This window comes from Pocillopora damicornis, chromosome 12, assembly GCF_964200805.1.
Source record: "Pocillopora damicornis chromosome 12, jaPocDami1.2, whole genome shotgun sequence".
Taxonomy (NCBI): Eukaryota; Metazoa; Cnidaria; class Anthozoa; order Scleractinia; family Pocilloporidae; genus Pocillopora; species Pocillopora damicornis.
The window spans coordinates 11,278,265-11,298,929 of NC_142681.1; the positions used below are offsets into that span (position 1 = coordinate 11,278,265).

The 20,665-nt window shown below is 38.8% G+C and overlaps 1 protein-coding gene across 1 annotated transcript; it reads left to right on the forward strand.

Moving 5' to 3' along the window:
• The first annotated feature begins 443 nt into the window (after window positions 1-443).
• Window positions 444-19,308, forward strand: LOC113685769 (ankyrin repeat and FYVE domain-containing protein 1). The gene is made up of 25 exons (XM_027203316.2): window positions 444-540; window positions 1,333-1,528; window positions 2,023-2,141; window positions 3,260-3,395; window positions 3,921-4,044; window positions 4,135-4,284; window positions 4,840-5,111; window positions 5,413-5,547; window positions 5,817-5,885; window positions 6,662-6,813; window positions 7,467-7,632; window positions 8,307-8,728; window positions 9,403-9,642; window positions 10,118-10,367; window positions 11,105-11,273; window positions 11,840-11,976; window positions 12,971-13,109; window positions 13,832-14,032; window positions 14,726-14,902; window positions 15,286-15,433; window positions 15,887-15,977; window positions 16,299-16,423; window positions 17,190-17,336; window positions 17,802-17,892; window positions 18,238-19,308. The coding sequence occupies exons 1-25, from the start codon at window positions 528-530 to the stop codon at window positions 18,365-18,367; spliced, it is 3,999 nt and encodes a 1,332-aa protein (XP_027059117.2). The 5' UTR covers window positions 444-527; the 3' UTR covers window positions 18,368-19,308.
• The last annotated feature ends 1,357 nt before the right edge of the window (window positions 19,309-20,665 follow it).

The following is a 20,665-nucleotide window of genomic DNA, read 5'->3' on the forward strand; positions in this document are numbered from 1 at the left end:
AACATGTGGGGACCCCGTGGGGTGAGCATAGGCTTTTATCAGATTTTTGTGTCCTGACAGTTTAAGTTCAGAGGGGTTTGGTACAACTTTTCTCATTAGAACACTGCAAAAGCAGGAAGAGGGAAGTATATGTTTAAGGGTGGGGTTACTGTGATTTAACAGGCACAGTCTTTTATCATTGTATAAATACTAAGTGGGAGAGCAGTTGATGCAAGGGGAAAGAGTTAGGAGTTTAAAGCTGAAGTTTTCCATATGCTCTTTTTCTTCCCTCCCCCAGTCTAGTGAACAAGTATTATAAGTGGTGGTAAAATTTCAAAATGTTTCTTATTCATATTTATTACAAAATAATAATAAATAACAGATGCTGTAGGGAATACAACTGAATACTTTTAAAGTGATCTTTACCCTGCTTACACTGCACTCCTAATTCAAACATCCAATAGCTTTAGTTCCGACACCACCCCACCCCGCTAGTAATCATCTTCGTCAAAACCAATGGGCCAGGGTTAATGCTAATATAGCTCAAGATGGCGGAGGAAGGTGAGTTGAAATTCATATGGAGTTTGGTCTACATTTGTATCTTTTGCGCAGCTTTATAATCATTTGTATTAAAATAAGTTTGGATAAATATTCTAGTTCTCAAAGTATAATTTAAAGCACTGAATAACCGGAACACTGGAGAAAACAATGCCATGTCATTCAACGTGCTTTGGCATAGTTCGTTTTCTCTGATTTGATATATGTCGATCGATTACCAGTCCTTCCCGCTCGTTACATTTCAGTAAGCGTCATAGATAAAGAAAACATTGTATTTTTTGAGCGAAACAGTTGAAGAAATCGAGACTGGGACTAGTCATGTTTATCAGTTTTAACCGGTGATTGTGCATTGCATTTGCAACTGGACCTATACTTACGAATAGGAATTAATTTTCTTTAGTGTAGGGGTGATGATCTTGTGTTCTGTTTCATCTTCTATTTTCAATTGCTTTTGAGTAACTGAGAAAATCAATTATCCAGGGTGAAACGTTGCCTTCTTGTTTAAATACTTTAATTAACCACTCATTTTGGCTGCAAACTATTAAAACTAATATTGAAATACGAAAGAGCGACCTCTCCTCCTTTTGGTTTGTGAGTTTATGATGATGAATACAACTATTCGAGAAAAAGAAAGCATAGTTAAGTATGGTTTGAGAAAATAGATTTTAAGCTGACCCTTTCATTTTGCCTAAATGTGAACTTATATACTTCCTCTTTTTTTTATGGCATTTTTTTGCCTTCTTCCTTTTACTCTTTAAAATTTGATCAATTATTCTGTGTTTTAATTGAGTACAGGTCAGGTTGCCAAGCTGGAAAGGCACCTGAGCTTGTTACGTCAAGAGTATGTCAAGCTTCAAAACAAACATATTGAGCTGGAGCAGAAGTACAGTGTAGCAGTAGCCACTTCAGGACAGAGTGGAGAACATGAGAACACATTTGTTAGCAGGCTGTTGAAAACTGTTGCAGAACTATTTGATAAAGACTTGTACAGGTATGGCCTATGGTCTTTACTTCCATTCAACCAGAACAGGTGTTAATTGGTTCTGAAAGAATGAGCTTTAAAAGCCCAATAATAAGCTACTGCTGTTGTATGACATACTTTGAATGTTTACTTGTTCTAAGAATGTGCTTGTTCTTGTCGATATGCTGAAGGCAAAGAGAGATTCTGTGAGTGTATACTGTTTCCAGTGTCTCACCCCACCTCCCCTTCCTATAACAGCAACTGGACATAACAAATTTTGTCAGCCATTACCTGTGTGCTTGCATGATTTCTCTCCACACTGGAACCTTGTCATTTGAGTGCAGCATTTTGTGAATATTCTTTTAGCTGAACTTAGACTGCAACATTGGGAATTTACCTTTGAACTCTCCTATCCAAAACATTTTTCACTATCCCTGGGCTCCCAGGGTTGTAAAAGTTGGGTTTACACTAAGTCATGATGTAAACTAGTTAGAAATGAATGTTATTTTACTATTTGCAAACAGTGATATAACAGTGTGTTTTGCGGATCAGAAGATAAAAGCCCACAAGTTTGTATTAGCAGCACGTGGGGATCACTGGAGCAACAGAGATCTGAATGAAATTAATCAACTTGAATTAGCAGGTAACTTAATCATGGAGTGCTTTTTTCTAAAACTCCAGACATCTCTCTGTTGTATCCTTAAGGATGGGCTTTGATCAGAGGATATTACTTTGAATGCATTGCTATATTTTTTGCCAATTTATTATTTTTTTTAACTTTAATGAATGAAAGTATTGTTTTTTTTCTTGGACAGAATGCTAGCTGGTAACAGTTAAGCCCCTGCCCCTTGCATTTATGTCACACTGACACATTTTACTGGTATCAACCGATGCTATTAAAACAAACAGTGAGAGTCTGTAGCATTTTGCTTGGCACAGAAAGTATTTATGACCAGTCCAATATCAAATCTAATTGGGTATACCATGAGTCAATTTCCAAGTACTTAGTACAAAAAAAAATCAAAGACAGGATTATGTCGTTGTTTGGGAAGAAAATAGATTGTGAAAAAGGGTAAATGATGAGTAGTACTTGAGCACAACAGATCCTAAGTAGAGTCACTGTTTGGAACCCTTTAACTCCCAAGATCTTGGTTTTAATTTCCTTGTAAATTAGCCATATGAATTTGGTGATAGAGCAAGATAACAACTTCTGCCTGATAAGTTGGAATATTCTCATAACCTATTTGCCAGATACAATGTGAGGATCCTGATAAGTTTGAGTATTCTCATAACCTATTTGCCAGATATAATGCAAGGATCCTGATAAGTTTGAGTATTCTCATAACCTATTTGTTAGATAATGCAAGGATCCTGATAAGTTTGGGTATTCTCACAACCTACTTGCTAGATAATGTGAAGATATTAAGGGAGTTCAAGGGTTAACTCTTTCACTCCCAAAATTGACCAAAGAGGAATTTCTCCTTCCAATTTCAAGTCAATTTTTACCATCATGGACCAGAGAAAGGAGAAAATTATCAAACGAGAATGCCATTTTGATTATAAAACAAATTTTCATGGCTAATATTGTGAGAAATGAATACCAGTCAGTTTAGAGAATTGAAGTTTGGATCTTGGGGGTAAATAGGTTTAGAAATAAAACTCTTTAAACAAATTCTTCTGGGGAAAATTTTATATTAAACTTTTTGTATTTATTACTTCATCTATGCAAGTTATATGTTTATTTATTGATTACGATTTCAGATATCAGCTCAGCAGTTGGTTTGACATTAATGAAATGGGTGTACACTGATAAGGCAGAAATCCCCCATGATGAAGCATTTCTCATTGAGCTGGTTAAAGCAGCAACAAAGTATAGACTTAAAGAATTAAAGGAAAGGTACTGGTAGATGGAAAAAGAAATGATCTGATAATTTTCTACAATGTAGCTGAACCGTAAATATAAGTCAGTTGAAAAGGTTAATTTTTGTTAAGTTATTTAAAGGGATACCCTTGACACTAGAAATTGTTACACTCAAGAGAGATATTTATAATTTTTGGGTTGGAGAATATAAGGGTTAATTTTTAAATTTCATTTCATTGGGAACATGATTTAGTATCATTTCAGTAACAGTTTTCACTTTTATAGTGTTTCATTTTTAATCAAGATGGTATTACATTTTAAGGAGAAAGCTGTTAGTAAATCAAAATGACTCTTCTTCATCATTACTTACTTGTACTCTCTCTTTTGTAAGAAGTAAACTCATTTTCCCTGTCACTTTCTTCCTGCATAAAGTGAAGGTCAAGTGTGGCTTGTCCTAGTAAAGCAATTTTATACAAAAATCCTTTTTGAAAGCCAGTAACAAGGTGTCCAAACTCCAATGCAGTTTATTTACTGACATTTTTTGTTTTCTCTTCTTGCCAGGTGCGAGAAAATGTTAATGTCTTCAGTGTCAGTTTCAAACTGTATAAAGTTTTACCAGACTGCTGAAGATATTGGTGCTAAAGAATTGCAGAAGTATTGTGCAGAAATTATCTCTAATCACTGGGTTGGTTTTCTTAAACATTTGCACTTCTTAAACATTGTCAGGAGAGTAAGTGACTTTACAAATGGTCTATTTGTTTTGTTGTAATTTCAGCATGACCTTAAGACAGAGGATTTCAGCAGCATGAGTGCACCATTATTGTATGAAATGTTCAAGTCAAAGTCGGGCTTTCCTCTTCACCTGGCAGTAAGGCATCACAGGGAAGATGTTGTCTTTCTGTTCCTGATTGAGTTTAACCCACAGGTAATCAGTATGTTAGAAAAAAAAATTAGCAGTTCAGGTAAGAAAAGAAGCAGGGCAGATTAATATGTTCTTGAGGTGCATTTCCCATATGTCTTGCAATTTTTTTAGGCTAAAGATGGACTATGAAATCCATGAAAATTCACATCAGAACAGTTTTCTCAAAATTCTTGAAGATGTATCAGCAGCAGACCCAAATATTTTCACTGTTGTGACCCCTTGGTGGCAAGCTCACAAGAACTTGCCAGCTCCTAAATTTTTTCTAATTTTATTGTTTAATATGTGGAAAGCCTTAATTGATAAGGTGGTATTCCCCAGCAGCCTGGTTTCCCTCTCAACATATTGGTGCCCATTTATACTCCTGAGAAGTAACACAAGACTTTGGTGACTTGTGCAAGAATGCATCAGAGACAGAGCCCTTTTGGGCTTACTCTCTTGACCCCTTTAATCAGAATCTGTCTTGCTAACTTCAGGTTTTCTCCATCCTCTAGAAGTTATCTGCATACACACTGCACTAACATGGTGCATAATTCATTCAATATTTTGTGGATTTTGTAGTTACCTGGTAAACTGAATGAGCTGGAACCGTCTAGTGGTCAAGTTCCTCTTCACATTGCACTCACAGAGAAACAGGAAAGCATTGCTAGGACTCTTGTTGGTCATGGCTGTGATGTGAACATGGCAGATATTGATGGGCAGTGTTTGTTACACAAGGCCATAAACCAAGGTGATGAATTTTCTGCAACGTTTTTGATCAAGAATGGAGCAAGAGTCAGTGCTGCAACACACAGTGAACATGTGACCCCATTACATCTGACTGCTTCTTACAAGTAAGGGAACATTTCACTTTTTTCTTGAGAATTGCAATGAACAAAATACTAATTGGTGTCAGTTAAAAGCTTGTGGATTGTGGCCAGGATGAGAAATCCTGTTTACAGACATTCTGGCAATGTTGCCATCATGTGGGAATAGAATGTAAGATAGGAATGGAACATTAAGAAGTGGGAGAGGTCCTCTTCCTGTTGCTGAACATGTTAGTGAAAACTTGAATTAAACTGAGGCATAATTTGACATATAGTAGTAGGAAAAAGTTCATGTTTTTTCATTGTACTTGTTGTGGTTGTACTTCAGACCTTGGTCAGCTTCTTCAACTCCTGTAGGAGCAACCAATTCAACATCAATGACATCAGCTCAGGGAATGGCAAGGATTGCATCCTTGCTTTTGGAGAATTCTGCAAATGTTGATGCCCAGGACAGTGCAGGAAGGTTGGTGAACAACATTTCTGTTACAAGCACGTTCTTTTGTAAGCATACATATTCAAATCAACTTTAGAACAAAATCTAATTAAAGGATTTCTTGAAAAACGTGAATTTGGTTTGTTTGAAAATCTCTTCTAAGAGGTTTGTCAGAGGGGAGTGTGGATTGGTGCAGGTTTGTCCCGAAGCCCAGTTGTACATTCTAGTTTTTTTTTTTTCCATCACTGGTATTTGGTTTCTATATCATTGACTGATCTTTAGGTCTATTTACATTTCAGGACTTCACTACACAGAGCTATAGAGGCTCAGAATGATGCTGTTCTTAGCATTCTACTTCAAAAGGCCAAGTATGTAGACCTCTTTCTTCCTTATGCTGCAGAACCCCCACGCGCGTCAAGCGCGTGTTATGCGTGGAAATTACACGTGCTTCCAGTAATCAACTAATTTTTAATTTAATATTTATTCTGAGTCGATCTTCCTTTGATTTTTATGCACTGTTAAGCAGAAAGGTAGTGAGGATTGGAAAACTTTCCAATAGGGTATGTCTTGTATATGTGACATATCCTCAGGAGGAGTCAACTAAGAAACTCATGACCGTCCGCTAGGAAAACGAGCTTCAAGATCTTAGGAGGGAAAGGCTAAACAAAGCCACAGCTTCTACTGTTCTATATACAGTTTAAAATAGTTTAACATCAGGGGTCGGGACTTTTTCATAAGTGCACTCACTTTGGGAAAAAGAAATTCAACCGTTAACATCACAAAGCAAGCGAGGACCAGGCAGTCAACGTTTGATGATAGATTTGTGGGTGAAAAATAACATGTGTTTGTGAAATGAGCGGTTGCGTTTCGGAATGACTCGAAGCCTTTTCAACTATTGTTTTCATGATTGGTATGTCCCCGTAAATGTAATTTTTCAGGTTTTCTTCTCCCTTATAACCCAGTGCTATGCAGAATTTTCCAAGGATCTGATTACACAGCGAACGAGAGAAGTAGTTCTCCTTTTTAGCCACATGTTCTCTCAAATGCAAATCCATGTCCACCAGTTCAAACATTTCCTGCTCATGCGTTTTCTACAATTTCCCCATTGGTTAATTGGCGTTTCTGTGTCTGTTCTGATTGGTAGACTCAATCTGGAGCTGCGTGACAATGAAGGGCGTGTCCCATTGTGGCTGGCATTGTCACGTGACACGCAAGTGGATCCAATGGACGAAGACAGTTTGGCAGCTAAGCTTGTAAAACATGGAGCTAGTGCAGATGCCATCAACAATATTACAGGTGAGCTGCCTTCTTGATACCGGAATATTTCACGGCAAACACCTTGTGGTGTTAAAAATAAAGGATTTTTGCTCTCCAATGCGGGAAACTTTGGTGACGCCCACGACTTGAATAAAATGTAAATTATTTGGGTCATACAACGTGGTTGCTTTTTTTCCTTCGAGTAACTGATGGTAAAGAAGAAGATTGTTGACTGATTTGTGATCCTAGTTGCTCATGGCACAGTTTGCATCAATCCAGATTTGATTGTTATGGCAACGCGCAGTTTTCGTACGCAAGCAAGGTTAACATGCAGAACACTACCTCTACCAAAGTGTTCGTGACTAAAATCGTCAGGCTCGTACCCAAATCAGACAGAACTGTGAGTTCAAGGAAAAATTTATTTAGGTTTATATTTTAGGGTCGAATGCAGTCCATTTTTCTTCTTCCTCCTTGTGCGATTGTTATGAACAAAGTAATCTTCTTCTTGAATGACTTTGTCATCCCCGCACCCCTCCCTTCTTGCTCTTTCTCACTCTGGCTTGCCCGCTTATTTTTCGTCTCCCTACTGATTGTTATTGTACCTCGGATATCTCAAACTTCCGGTGTCTATTAGTCTCCAGCAGGACTTTGCGGTATACTCATTGAGTTATTTTGTTTGATTGGTTTTTAAGGCGACTCATTACTTCATATGGCGGCTGCTTCTGGCCGTGAAGAGGCTGGTTTGTTTTTAGCGTCGCACGGAGCTCAAGCAAACCACACCAACAAACATGGCGAGATGCCTCTTCACGTCGCGGCAAGGAAGGGCTTGGCCAAACTCGTGTCTGAACTTCTTAACAAGTAAGTGAAACGAATTATTAGTTGTTGCACTGAGCACTTGTTAAAACTTTGGTGAATTACGGCGCTGTAAGAGACGGGGTGACCTTTAATCTCGCAGTGGCTGCTTCCTGCGACTTTTTCGTTTAACGCATATATTTACTGTTGAATGTTATTAGGCTTAAACGCCGAGCTGTTGGCATCATTTCTCAAGGCTTGACACTCATCTCTTGTTTCCATTAGCTGGTCATTCCAGCAGGTCAAATCCTTTCCTGTGTTTTGTGTGCTGATTTGGCTTTTTTTTTCTCCTGTGTCTAAGTGTTTACCGTAGTTTTGTTCAAACAGCGTATTTTTATGCGCCGGCAGATATCTGATCGTCTTTTCAAACTATATATGATAATCCGTGCAGATACTTACATTATCCAGCATAACACTGGATAACACTGACCAACCCCAATCAATCTCATAAATTGGAAGAAAATACTATTAGCTGTTAGGAGCTTGAGTGAGTGAAAGCCACACGAATAACCTGATATACAGACAGTATCCCGGTGTGTTTGGTAATCATGTGTCACTTCTATTTTTAAAACACAAACCTTAGAACGTGTGAATAAGAAATCACGGACAATCGCCAGCTCTGTTCACATCACAATTCAATCTCTTCAAAACAACCATGAAACTTTTAATTTTTTCTATAGCGGAGCGAACCCAAACGCTCAAACCACAGAAACGGAAGAAATGAAAGTCAAAGCTACAGAAAGAGCTCGAGCGAGAGAGACAGCTAAAAAACAAGCCAGACAAAAGGCCAGAGAGAAATTTGTGGAAATGGAAACAGCGAAAGCTCTCGAGAAAGCGAAGGAAGCTGAGCGGCAGAAGAAATCACAAAAGCTACCATCATCACAATTAAAATCTGTACCAGCTGTACCTTCCATATCGGCAAACAAGTTGAACTCTTTCGAGCAGGATCTGGGACACAGCACAAATCCTTTTGATGAAAGCGATCAGTTCTCATTCGGATCTGAGGATGCAACCAATCCTTTTCTGGACGATATCAGAGCCGCATCAGCGGCTGCCTCCGCCCTGTCTTACGGTGGTAATCCTTTTGAGGAGCCTCCTGAAGGTACGACAAGCAGGTCGTCTTTTGCAGTTGATAACAGTGTGGAGCGGAAGACTTTTCGCTCTCGCGTTCGCGTAGATTTTCTCGGCTTATGCAGCTCAGTATCTGAGCGTACAACTACTTGATTTCCATCGGCAGCTCCGGTTTATAAAGAAATATCTTTTACTTCCTACGGCTGAATTTGATATATTTCACTGTCTGTCTCAATGATAATTCCTCTTGTTGTGTCTAATAGAACCTTTTTGATACAAATTTAGTCAAATTTAATCCGGTTAACCGGATTTTAACTTGTCAGACAGTGAGGATCAGACTCCCCTGGAGTTAGCTCTGTGTACAGGTCAGATGTCGGTAGCCAGTAGGCTGCTGGAGGCTGGTGCCAGTATTGAGGTCCAGACCACCAAAGGTCTGACTCTGCTGCATAAGGCTGTGAGGAAGGGAGATAACGCTAGTGCTTTGTTTCTATTAGAGCACGGGGCTGACATTAATATATGACCTTCATATATTCTTAACCATTTAGTTGAATTTAGTTACACAATTTATAATACACAAACTTCAGTATTATAAAGTGAAGAATAATCTCCTCCTTCACAAACTCTTCACTCTTGTGCTGTGCTTGTCTTGTGCTCATTTAACGGGCTTACTTATTTTTCATCTTGTTTAATACTTTATTTTGTCAGAAACTACCCCGGTACCAGATCCCTCTACTAGTGCAGCCAGCACAGACGTAGCAGCCGCTGACTCTAACGCAGCTCAGACTCCAACAGAAGAAATGATCGACAAGCTGGTAGATGACTTCCAGTTGTACCAGGATCCTTACCTGCAAGCTGTCATAATAGACTGTCACGGAAGGACTCCATTACACGTTGCTGTGGCTGAAAAACATGAAGATGTTGTAAATTGTTTTCTTGACTTTCAAGGTTGGTTGTTGTTAAGTTTTAGTGAAAGAAAATTTTTATAGAGGAGCGGGAAGAGGTTAAGCGTGAGCCATTTTCTGATTTATCTGAATTTACGGAAATCCCCAACGTTGAAGATCTTGAGTGTGGATCAATATCCTATAATCTTCCTCTCGGCCATCTCATTAGTTCCTTAGAAAGAGAGCAACTGAGTTATCTTTTCATTGGAGTGCAACTGGTGTGTTCTCTGACTTGCTATGCAAGGGGCTCAGTTCGCTAAACTACGGCAGACGAGCGCCGAAGTCGTCAGTGTACTGTCGTTCATTTACTTGCAATCGTCTTTTATTTGCCTTTGTCAATTACTACGGCAACACTTTTTGACGTGACATGTTTCTTTCGTGGAAACTTTGAAGAGATCGAAAAGGTTACCTTATGGCTTAAGTTTTCGCCCATAAATCTCTTTTAACGGACCAACTTTATTCATCTTCGCGCGTTGCAGGCAGTTTAGGCAGAGGTGGCCGTCTTCCCATTGTACCGGATTTTAACTTGTCAGACAGTGAGGATCAGACTCCCCTGGAGTTAGCTCTGTGTACAGGTCAGATGTCGGTAGCCAGTAGGCTGCTGGAGGCTGGTGCCAGTATTGAGGTCCAGACCACCAAAGGTCTGACTCTGCTGCATAAGGCTGTGAGGAAGGGAGATAACGCTAGTGCTTTGTTTCTATTAGAGCACGGGGCTGACATTAATAACAAGTAAGATAACTTGTTTTGCTCTGATAGACTTTGCACATGAATGTCCCACTACGACACACTGTATAATGGCGTGACATGACAAGCTGGGTAACTTACACCCCCGTGACTGTCAACGTTACTTATATGCATATTGGTAAAATTACAGCGTGTTTTGATCGGTAAACCTTTTCAGTTAAATCGATTTATGATACAGCTTGTGCACCCCATTGAAAAACCTTTCGGTGAAACCGAAATAATAGTAGCTACTCCGAGCAGTATAATGACATGCATCTCGAAGTGGACATTAATTCCATTATTCCATGAATAGGAACATGCTTCTACTAATTTGCCTATTAACTTTTAGTGAATTAAGTATAGTTAACAACATGGTTTCAAGTGCAAATTGGTGTTAATAAGCAAGAGTGAATTTCTCAAAGACAACAAATTGCACAAGCCTGTAGGGCGAGTGCAATTTGTAGTCTTTGAAAAATTTACAAGTGCTTATTTACAGCAAATTGCACGAGAATTCATGTTGTTACCTGTTAATAATATACATGAAAACGCAGTACAGGGAGTTAAGACGGACGAACTTTTGGCAACGCGCACGCGCCATTTGTAATTTGCACTTGTGTTACATGAAAAATGCACTCGTTTCCAATTAGACGCGTGTAATTTTTTCATGCATATTATTACCTCCTTGTATCATCTGCTCAATTCGATTACCTTTAGCTTTTCACTTATTGTCTTGCTGTGTTTAGGACGAAGGAGAATAAGACAGCTCTTCAGTTAGCCATCCAGTGCCATTTGCAGCCGGTAGTAGACGCTCTATGTAAGAAGGGTGCTGATTTAAACAGCTGCGATGAAAAGAACAATTGTCCTCTATGGGTGGCGCTTAAGAGTGGACAGCAAGATATCGCGTCTACACTTGTAAGTATAATACTCATGCTGAAAGGGATTTCCTGAAGACAACTTTATGCCAGTCGTTCTTTACTCACTAAGTGGTTAGCACAACTGGAGCTGGAAAGGCGTACGATCTCTTTATGTTACTTGTGACCGCTAAGTTTTTTGTTCCAATATAAATAGTTGAAGATCGTCACGGAACTCTAATAGTACTTTCTAATAGTACAATGGAACCTTCCAAAGCCTTTCAACGCGTGGCAAAGACCTTCGAGCTTACTGGATCGCTTATTTAAACAAAGTCTGACCCAAACCACAGTTTTACACAATCTGTGGGCTTCATCGGGCTTTCTATATATAAGGGTTGATTAATTTAATGTCTTTCCTTTGTTAGCTTTCGGCCCTCTCTAAACTGTTCAGTAATATAAATGTTCAGATAAAAGGTCCAGCTAAATTGGGGATTGTTTGGTTTTGTTAAACAACGGCTAAACTTTGTTTAAATTATCTGTATTTAGCAGACTGTGCATGTTCTTTTAATATGAGAGTTTTATTGATAGACAATGCAAACTGACTGTCTTCATTGATTGCGCCACTAGGTATTGTATGGCTGCGACACCGACGCTTGGAATCTGGGCCGTAATGGTTGTACCCAATCACTTCTTCATCGTGCCATCGATGACCGAGACGAACCATCCGCATGTTTCCTTATTAGAAGCGGCTGTGATATCAACAGGTAAATAATTAAGGTTGAAGTTGGATGCTAGCGACTGATTTTCTCTTCCTTTTCTTTTTGTACAGATCTTACTTTATTTGCAATGCTTACTTGTTTTCAAACAATTACTATCATGAGTAACGATGATAACTTTAGTACTATTGAATGAAAAAAAAGGCAACCATTACAATACCCCCCACCCAAAAAAAAAAAACAAAAAAAAACAAACACTAACAATGATAGCATCACTTTTTAAAATGGTGTCACCACACGAATGCAAAATTGAAAATAAAAGCTATGCAGTCAAGAACGTTACATACGATACACTTATTATTATCGTCTCTATTATTTACTTAACTCTATAACACTGGAGTGACTAGCGTCTAATTTCTCCTTACAATATCATCCCTAAATCAAACATTAAGGTCATTAGTATAAAGAACATGATCGACAACTAAAGAACCTCTTCATTGTTAAACAAATTCTCCTTGTCGGCGCCCAAGGAAATATATAGAGAACAGTTCGGAGAATATCCATACTGATGTTAGGGTGTAGAGGGCTTATTAGATTTTTAATTTTTCCTTTCCTTTTTCCTTTTTCATACGTAATCAACGAGTTTCCATACAATACATCAACAGGGCTTACTATGGTGCTACAAGTACTTACAACAGCTAGATTCTTATTGTATCGATAACACTTACTATACTTGCTTGGTATTTCTAATAAAGTGCTTCTAACAAGATTTCGATCAATGCGAGTTTCTGAACAACGGCGCACTTACCCCTCCCCTGACCCTGATATTATGAACTGAACTGGTATTAAGTTAAGGTTAATGTTGGGTTACGAGAGGGTTAGGTGTGCAGTTGCTCAGATAAATGGACATTTATCTTTAGATTTAATATATATTTCTAGGCAGAAATATGATTTTAAAATTAAAAAAGAAGGATGTGTAGGTAGTGATAGTTAACTCTTTACATCAAGTCTTTGCTAATCTCAGTGACTTTATATTTTCCAGTCCTCGACGACCTGGTCCTGACGGTGAGGGTGGTATAGAAGCCTGGGATGGAATGTCGCCTCTTCACTTGGCTTGTGAGGCTGGTTTGGATAACGTGGTACAAACATTAGTGGAGCATAAAGTCAACGTTAATAGCAAGGTTTGTTGGACCAAAAAAATACTTTGTTCTACAGGAATCGTATGATTACAATGAGGTAAATGACGAAGAAATTTTTTTTTTTAGCTTTGATTCCACGCTCTTGACAAACAGTTTTTCTCTCCTCAAGATTATGGACCGTTTTTTTGTATTTTTTGTAAATTGGTTAGCTTATGTATGTGCAACAGAGGAAAAAAGTATACATAAAAAACCAAAACGCTATTTTACTGATTAATAGTTGTTGACGCGTTAAGTTTTATTTTAGTACAATTTCTTACTTTGTTTCATCGTAAAATAGAGAGAATAACTGCTTCCCCTCTGATCAGAAATAAAGAAAGATCCATGCATCGCCGGATTATTATTCTATATTATTTCCACACACTGCGTAACGAGTCGTAAGTTCAGATAAAAGGAAGAGCCATGTGCTTACTGTCTGCCGTACAATTCTTATGATGTTAGTTCAGAGAATTTGGTATTGGATCAACTGATAATCCCCTAATTGATATATTTCTTTATTTTCGTCCCTTGTCTACTCGATATTGTGTTGATACGGTAAAGAGACATTCTCTCTTGGTCACTCTTGGTACCTAAAGAGTGAAGCTTTACACTTAAGACTTCCTGCACAAAGACGTTCTATATATCTCGAACAAGGTAATAGTTTATTTTTCATTTAAGAGAAAAATCTTGCGATAAACGTACGTAATATATACGACTGGTTATTATAGGATTCAGAGAGTCGCAGTCCGATCCATATCGCCATCACCAGCAAACATCCCATCGTTACCAGGTTACTGCTCAGTCATCCAGAACTTAATATGAACGTCACTGACCGATCAGGACAAACGCCATTTGCTGTTGCCCTAAGGACACGTGATCATGAGGCTGCAGGAGCGATACTGGCACGAGAACCAGGTGCCGCTGAACAGGTGAGAGAGAAATGCTTAAACATGGTCTTAGAAAGCTTTCTAAAAATCATAGGAAAAAACTATAGCAACCATCTTTTTTAATGTTTTTCAGTCATTACGTCAAGCAAAAATTTACAAAATAGTTACTTACAGAGCAAACTCTTGAGTTTTTATATTTATTTCAGTCATTACGTCAAATACCTGGTCTTTCAGGCGACACAGAAGCCATGAATGCCAATAAAAAAATCCCCAGTTGCAAGAAACTTCTGACTTATCCTAACAATATCCCAATCGATACATTTAGTTCACGTTTAAGGATCAGTTCGTTTTTTGACATGAACACCTTATTAAAGAAAACAGGTGACAGGGATACAAGCTTATTAGCTAGAGGATTTTGGGATGATATAACATCTAGTTCTCTCGATTTAATTTCTGGAGTTATGTCGCGGTTGAAAGAGAGAATTGAAAATCACAGCTTGGGAGTGATTTTGGTTATTAAATGTCCCCGCAAATACCACAGCCTTTCATGTTAAGCACTACCGGTAATTTTATGGATTTTTCGTTACATCAAGCTCAATATGCCTCTGTTGGAAGAGAAGATAACCCTAAAGACTTAAAAATTCGAATGTTAGCAACCAGATTAATTTAAGCTTCGATTTTAAGCACAACGGTTATCTCCTTCATATTACAAGTAAGGTTTGTTAATATTTCCAGTTCGACTCCAAGGGACGCAACTTCTTGCACTTAGCCATTCAGAATGTCGACGTGGAGACTGTGTTGTTTCTGATCGGTGTGTCGGCTAATGTCAACTCTAGAATCCAGGACTCCTCCCACAGAACATCGTTGCACTTGGCTGTCAGCGCGGGGTCGGAAATAATTGTTAGACACTTGGTAGGAGTTTGCTGCTCTTTTTGTAGTTTATTGCTCATAAAGAATAGTTTAACGGTATTCGCGTCATCGTTTTACAACCTACGAAATTCTAGCCTAACGAAACCATTTGGTTGTCGTCTATCAGGGTAGAAAAACATCAAAAAGGCGATTGCCTCCATTTTTATATGAGTTCCGAAATGAACTCCCCTTTCCTCCCTTGATATGCAGTTTTTTTAACTGAATGCAGGCATACATCGTTCGTTATGCAGCAAAAAATGCAGCTGTTTTTAATCATAAACAAAGAAATTATGCGTTCATTCAGGGGACTAGATCTTCCAACCTACTTGTAGGACTTCATAGAGTAGGATTTGAGATTCCTCGTCTTTTTCTTTTCTAATTCGCAGCTTCTTGCCGGTAGCAGAGTTAATGATGTGGACAAACATCGTCAAACAGGATTGCACATTGCCGCTGCAAATAACCGTGCTTCCATTATCAGTGTTCTGTTAGAAAACGGTGTTGATCCAGATGCTACGGACGAGAAAGGAAATAATGGTATCGTCCTTATTTTTATCTTCATTTTAAAGATCCTAATCGGGCTGTGTCTGTTTTAAAACTATTAAAAAGAGTTCTGTTCTGGTGTTAGCCACATGAATAGCTAACGTTAACGGTATTTCAGTTGTTGTGGAAGGAAGGATGTAGCTAGGCCGATTGGTTAGGAGACTAAGTTTCAAGGCCATGACTCTTACCGAAATGGATTTGTTCGTCTGCTCTATATGAATTGCAATTAGTCTCCCCCACTGGTACTTTGTGTACTGTTACTGTCACCGACACATTCTGCCGTTTGTCATTGGCTGTTGAATATCGTTTGTTTTCCCATACATTAAAACAATTCTCTGCACTATTGTGTGATTTACTTCAAAAATGTAGAATTTGGTCAAAAGACTTTGGGAGGAAACTTGAACTCCATATATTAACGATCTGGTTCACTTGTTTGATATGTTCTAGCTTTACATGTAGCAGTACAGTGTGGTCACGTGGAAGCTGTACGTGTGTTACTCACTGAGTCATCCATCAATGCAGAAGCTTACAATGCTCGGTGAGTATCCGCTTTGTTTGGGTGTCCTATGGTGATTTTCACTCGATATGCATTCATAGGTGGGATGTGCAGAAGCTATCAGAATAGAATGTCGTTTTAAAGAAAACCTTTTTAATTGCAACTACCAATAAGCACGGGTCAAAGTGAACTAATTAATTTATTAACCGACGGGTTTCGGCGGTAAGTGTGTGTATCATTAACTTCTTTTAAATGAATCAATTGTACGGAGAAATGCTCTCTATCGAATAATGTCATCGATTTATGGGAAAATGAGTCCTAATTCGTTGTTTCTTTGCCTGTTTTTTTTATGTGTATATTTAGTGGCCAGAACCCATTGCACATTTTAGCGCAGTACGCCAAAGATAACGCAGTGGCCATATTTGAGCTTTTCCGCCAATCAATGCCAGACTATCCCATTAATGCTCTGGACGCGGATGAAAATATAGGTAAGGGTCATCAGTTATCAGTGTAACGTGTCTGTAACTCGATGGGTGTATTATTGGTTTTAAGGTTTGATTACATTTTTTGTAGTTTTCTGGCTATGTTAGTTGTTTAGAACGTGCAATAAGGGAAGCAGAGATGGTGATCAGGTGATCAGAGAACTCACCTCCCACCGCTGTCACCGCGATGCGATGAGAGTCCCGAACCTGTGGTCACATGTGGTTTGAGTTTCTTGATGATTCACACCACTCCTTGTTGGGTTTTTTTACCCGTTCTCTGATTTTCCTCCCTCCACCAAAACCTCTAAAATTCGAATTTACAACTCGATCTCCACGCCACTGAAATTTAGTAAAGATCATTTTGGAATTTTATTAGAACCGTTTTTCTGCCCAATATTATTCGTAAACCAAAACTTTTGCTTACCAGGTCTGTCAAACCAGTCAATATATTAATTCAATCTTTGTCAGACTCAATGATAGGTAGATAGGGGGTAAGTTTTTAAAGAAACTGTGGTGCTGCATCGGTGGAATAATGTAACAGGGTAATTTAGTGTTATCAACTGAGTTGATAACATAAATTGGTCACCGTAAAGAGTTTAAAAGCTGACGTTCCCAACGTTTGCCCATTGTCAGAGTGATTGACGAAGGACTAACGTCATCTTCAAAACTCTTTACGGTGGCTGATTTACGTTATCAACTCAGTTGATAATACTAAATTACTCAATGGTAAGTATGTGAAGCTGACATAACATTCTGTGTTTGTTATTTCTAGCGTTGTTTCTTGCTTACACCAATGGCGCGGCTCGATTATGTCGTGAGCTGCTGAGGGCAGGTGGAAGCCTGGCAACCATTAACAAACATGGGGTATCGATATTTAATGCGCAAGTACCAACGAAGAAGCTTCTCTATACGTTACTTGGTGAGTGCAAATGAGGGAGGGGAAGTTGTGCGGCTGGTACTTGTACTTACTGTGGTTGTTTTCTGAGACTAATACCTTGAAGAACCCTTTTTTTCCCAAAATTTGGTCGCGAAGATCAAGTTTGCTCTCGGCGAGTTGTCTTTCGAATAAAAAATTTTCAGTTTGATTGAAGTAAAGGAACGGATCCCATGACATGACATCGTCGCTTTCACGTCCTCCTCAACGGCTTCAAAGTTAAGTTTCAGGTGCCACATTGGCGACTAAGTTTCATTGCCTCTGTGTGACATTTTAAGAGACTCGTCGCAAGGATTGTGGACAGGGACTTTTACCTTCTATGTGCAGGCCTTAAACATACTCAGTTAGCTGAGAAAATGCAATATTTGTGATGTCTAGGGAGCGCTAACTGTAATGCACCGGCACAAGTGCACGTCCATTTCTGACAACTTATACTGATGTACATTTAAGATATGCTGAACGCCGAGCCACAGTGGATTGACGGACCAGTGTGTCACGAATGTTCAATCAAATTCTCCGTCAAAACTAGAAAACATCATTGGTGAGTCTGGAATAAGGAACCACTAAATAACGGTTTGGTAGAAACTATCCTTCCTTAATTGCTGATTTGTGTGTCTGTTTTTGTTGGTGTAGTAGTGATTTAACCCACTGAGCTTAAGTATCTACCTGGTAAAAAGTTGGAACTTGTTGAGATTTTGCGATATGTAAAGATGAATAAATAACAAAGTTGTCTTCATTTTAGGGTTGTAAAAACATGTAAGACGACTTTTTCTCCTAACACTCATTACCTGCTGGCCTATCAGAATGTCTGACAAAGGATGTCAACTTCGCTCATTTGTTCCTTTGATTTTCTTTAACATTATATCTTCGTTCGTTTTCTCCTCAGTCGCCACTGTGGCCGCCTTTTATGTGCCAAATGTTCGTCCAAACAGATACCCATCATAAAGTACGAATTGACCAAGCCTGTGAGAGTTTGCAATGTTTGCTTCGAAATGCTGACCTCTGGAGTAAGCTAGTACATTACTACCTCGAAAACTTAAACGTATCGCCTTTGCAAGTCAATAACATTATGCGGGTGGCACATGCATGACCGTAGAAACGGAGAGCGCTGTCTAGAAACGTGGATTTTTTTTGTTTTTGGAATTTAGTTAACGCAAAAAATCAGCCAACTGATCAAGTGAGTGCTTTTTTCCTACTGGGATACCGTATTTTACACCATTTATTAATTCGCTCCTTTACAATCAGTATGGATGATAAAAAGGTGAGGAATTCATGTTTTAGTTCACCAGAATCTTCAAAGTGATGACTGAGTAATAAAATATCGGGAAAACCCTAACTTGTGACAAACGTGGTGCACAATATATGAAATGGTTCAAGCCTGAAATCGTTTCTGATGCGTTTTCCGTTTCTAAAGTGGCCTGTGTATGGCTTGCTCTGACTGAAGAAAACATAAACGTCGCATTCGGCTCGCCCCTATAGCCATCGATTGCACTCAGTTTGGTGAGTACTTCAAGCAGGAGTCGTTTTGCGGCATGTCAGTGTTCAACGCGTCAAAGCCATTTTGTCCTGTCACTTTATAGTAGCTTCCTTCGCGACGTGAAGTTTCGTTCAAGAAGGAATTTCTACATAAACGTAGTTGTTAGTTTTTTGAGCAAGAAGAACAACTAAGGGTACAAGTCCAAAGAGAACAAAGATGAATGACGATGAAGAAGATGGCAGTCCATTATAAATGAAGAAATTGAAAATTTTAGGATATATTTTTCAAAACGCCGTGACTAACTCCTAGTTAACAAGCACGGACACATTTCTAGACTGAATCCTTAAATAGATTCACAGCGAACAACTGATAGAACTAGGTAAGGGATTTGTAATTTGAAATGTAGCTTAGTTTAAAATGAGTTTGTCTTATTGTACAGAATTGATAAGTTCTTTAGAATAAATCAGTATTTCCTGAAAACGTGAGTGTCGTCTCGTAAGCTTAGTCAAACCAGGTAAGTTCGTACGAAAGAACAGGGTGATCAGCAGTTGATCATTATCAGTCCGTGGCGCCATCCTGCGATAGTTTTTCTCACCAGACATATGCAACTGTGTAATGGTAGTTGCATGAATAGAGAGCTGATAAAAATTTTACGATTTGTCAGTGGTGACCACATCAGCTATCTTGCCGAAGGCCGACAAACAGAGATATTATGATATTTTTTGTGGCAACCAAGTGCTTAAAAGATCATTACTCTCTCGTTTTATTTTAATACAACCCTCTATAGTTTAGTGGCTTCAGTACTCTTTTCTTTATTCGTTATTGAGTTCAGTAACTTACTTCTTCTTTAATCCACTAACAAGTTTTCCCCTGAGAGGTTTTGCATTCCAGAGAGCTTGGATTTGAATATGCAAGTGCAAAATTCGAAATGGGAAAATAGAACGGTAATACGCATGAGCAGACCGTTATTTGAAGATTAAATTTATTTGCAAATCATGAGGCGGTCTCTCGCCCGATAAAGGAAAAGGTGAATAGGATATTAAAAACGAAGTACCGATGTCTAATTTTTCCGACCCTTTTTGTTTTTACATCACTTGGTAGTCTTCGGATCTCGAGCTCTCCCAGTCCGTCTTCGTAGCGATAATAAGTTTCTAAGAGCTGACTTTCGGCACTATTATATGGGTGAGACACTTTAGCCATGGATTTTCGTTTTATTAGTTGGAATGAATGACATGTCAATTGGCTGTTCAGGTTCTATTTAGCCATCAGATGGTTGGATTAAGACTCCAATACGACATTTTACCTTACCGTGGTGGCTTCGTTGGGAGAAATATCGCGACTATTGATTGAGCGTCTCAAACCATAACGAGGTTATCTAACCATCAAGAGTGGGAGACGGGTTTCAAGTGATCGCCCAATCTCGAGCCCTCGGCTCCTCGTCATTGGCGTGGTTGCCTGACCAAACCACTGTGAGGGGGCCGAAAAGATTCAAGGGTTTGAGGGGAAAAGGGCATAAAATTACAGAAAAAAACACTGATCAACCAAGGGAACAAATAAAGTGTCAAATGAAATACGTGATGATCGTGTCTTTCTATATTCTTTTCATAGCTGCCAAATCACACTGCAGGGAACAGTAGAGCGGTCTTTTACATGTATTGATGTTTATCAAAATATCCCTTCTAAACATCAGCGCTATACAAAATCTGAATTTTGAATAGAAAACAAGCCAGCTTAAACAGTAATATTTATCTCGCTGAAAATCACGTCGGTCTTGAATCTTCAACTGTAGAGGAGGAGTGTGGTTTTTTTTATCCTTCCCATTTTGTGCATTGTCTTT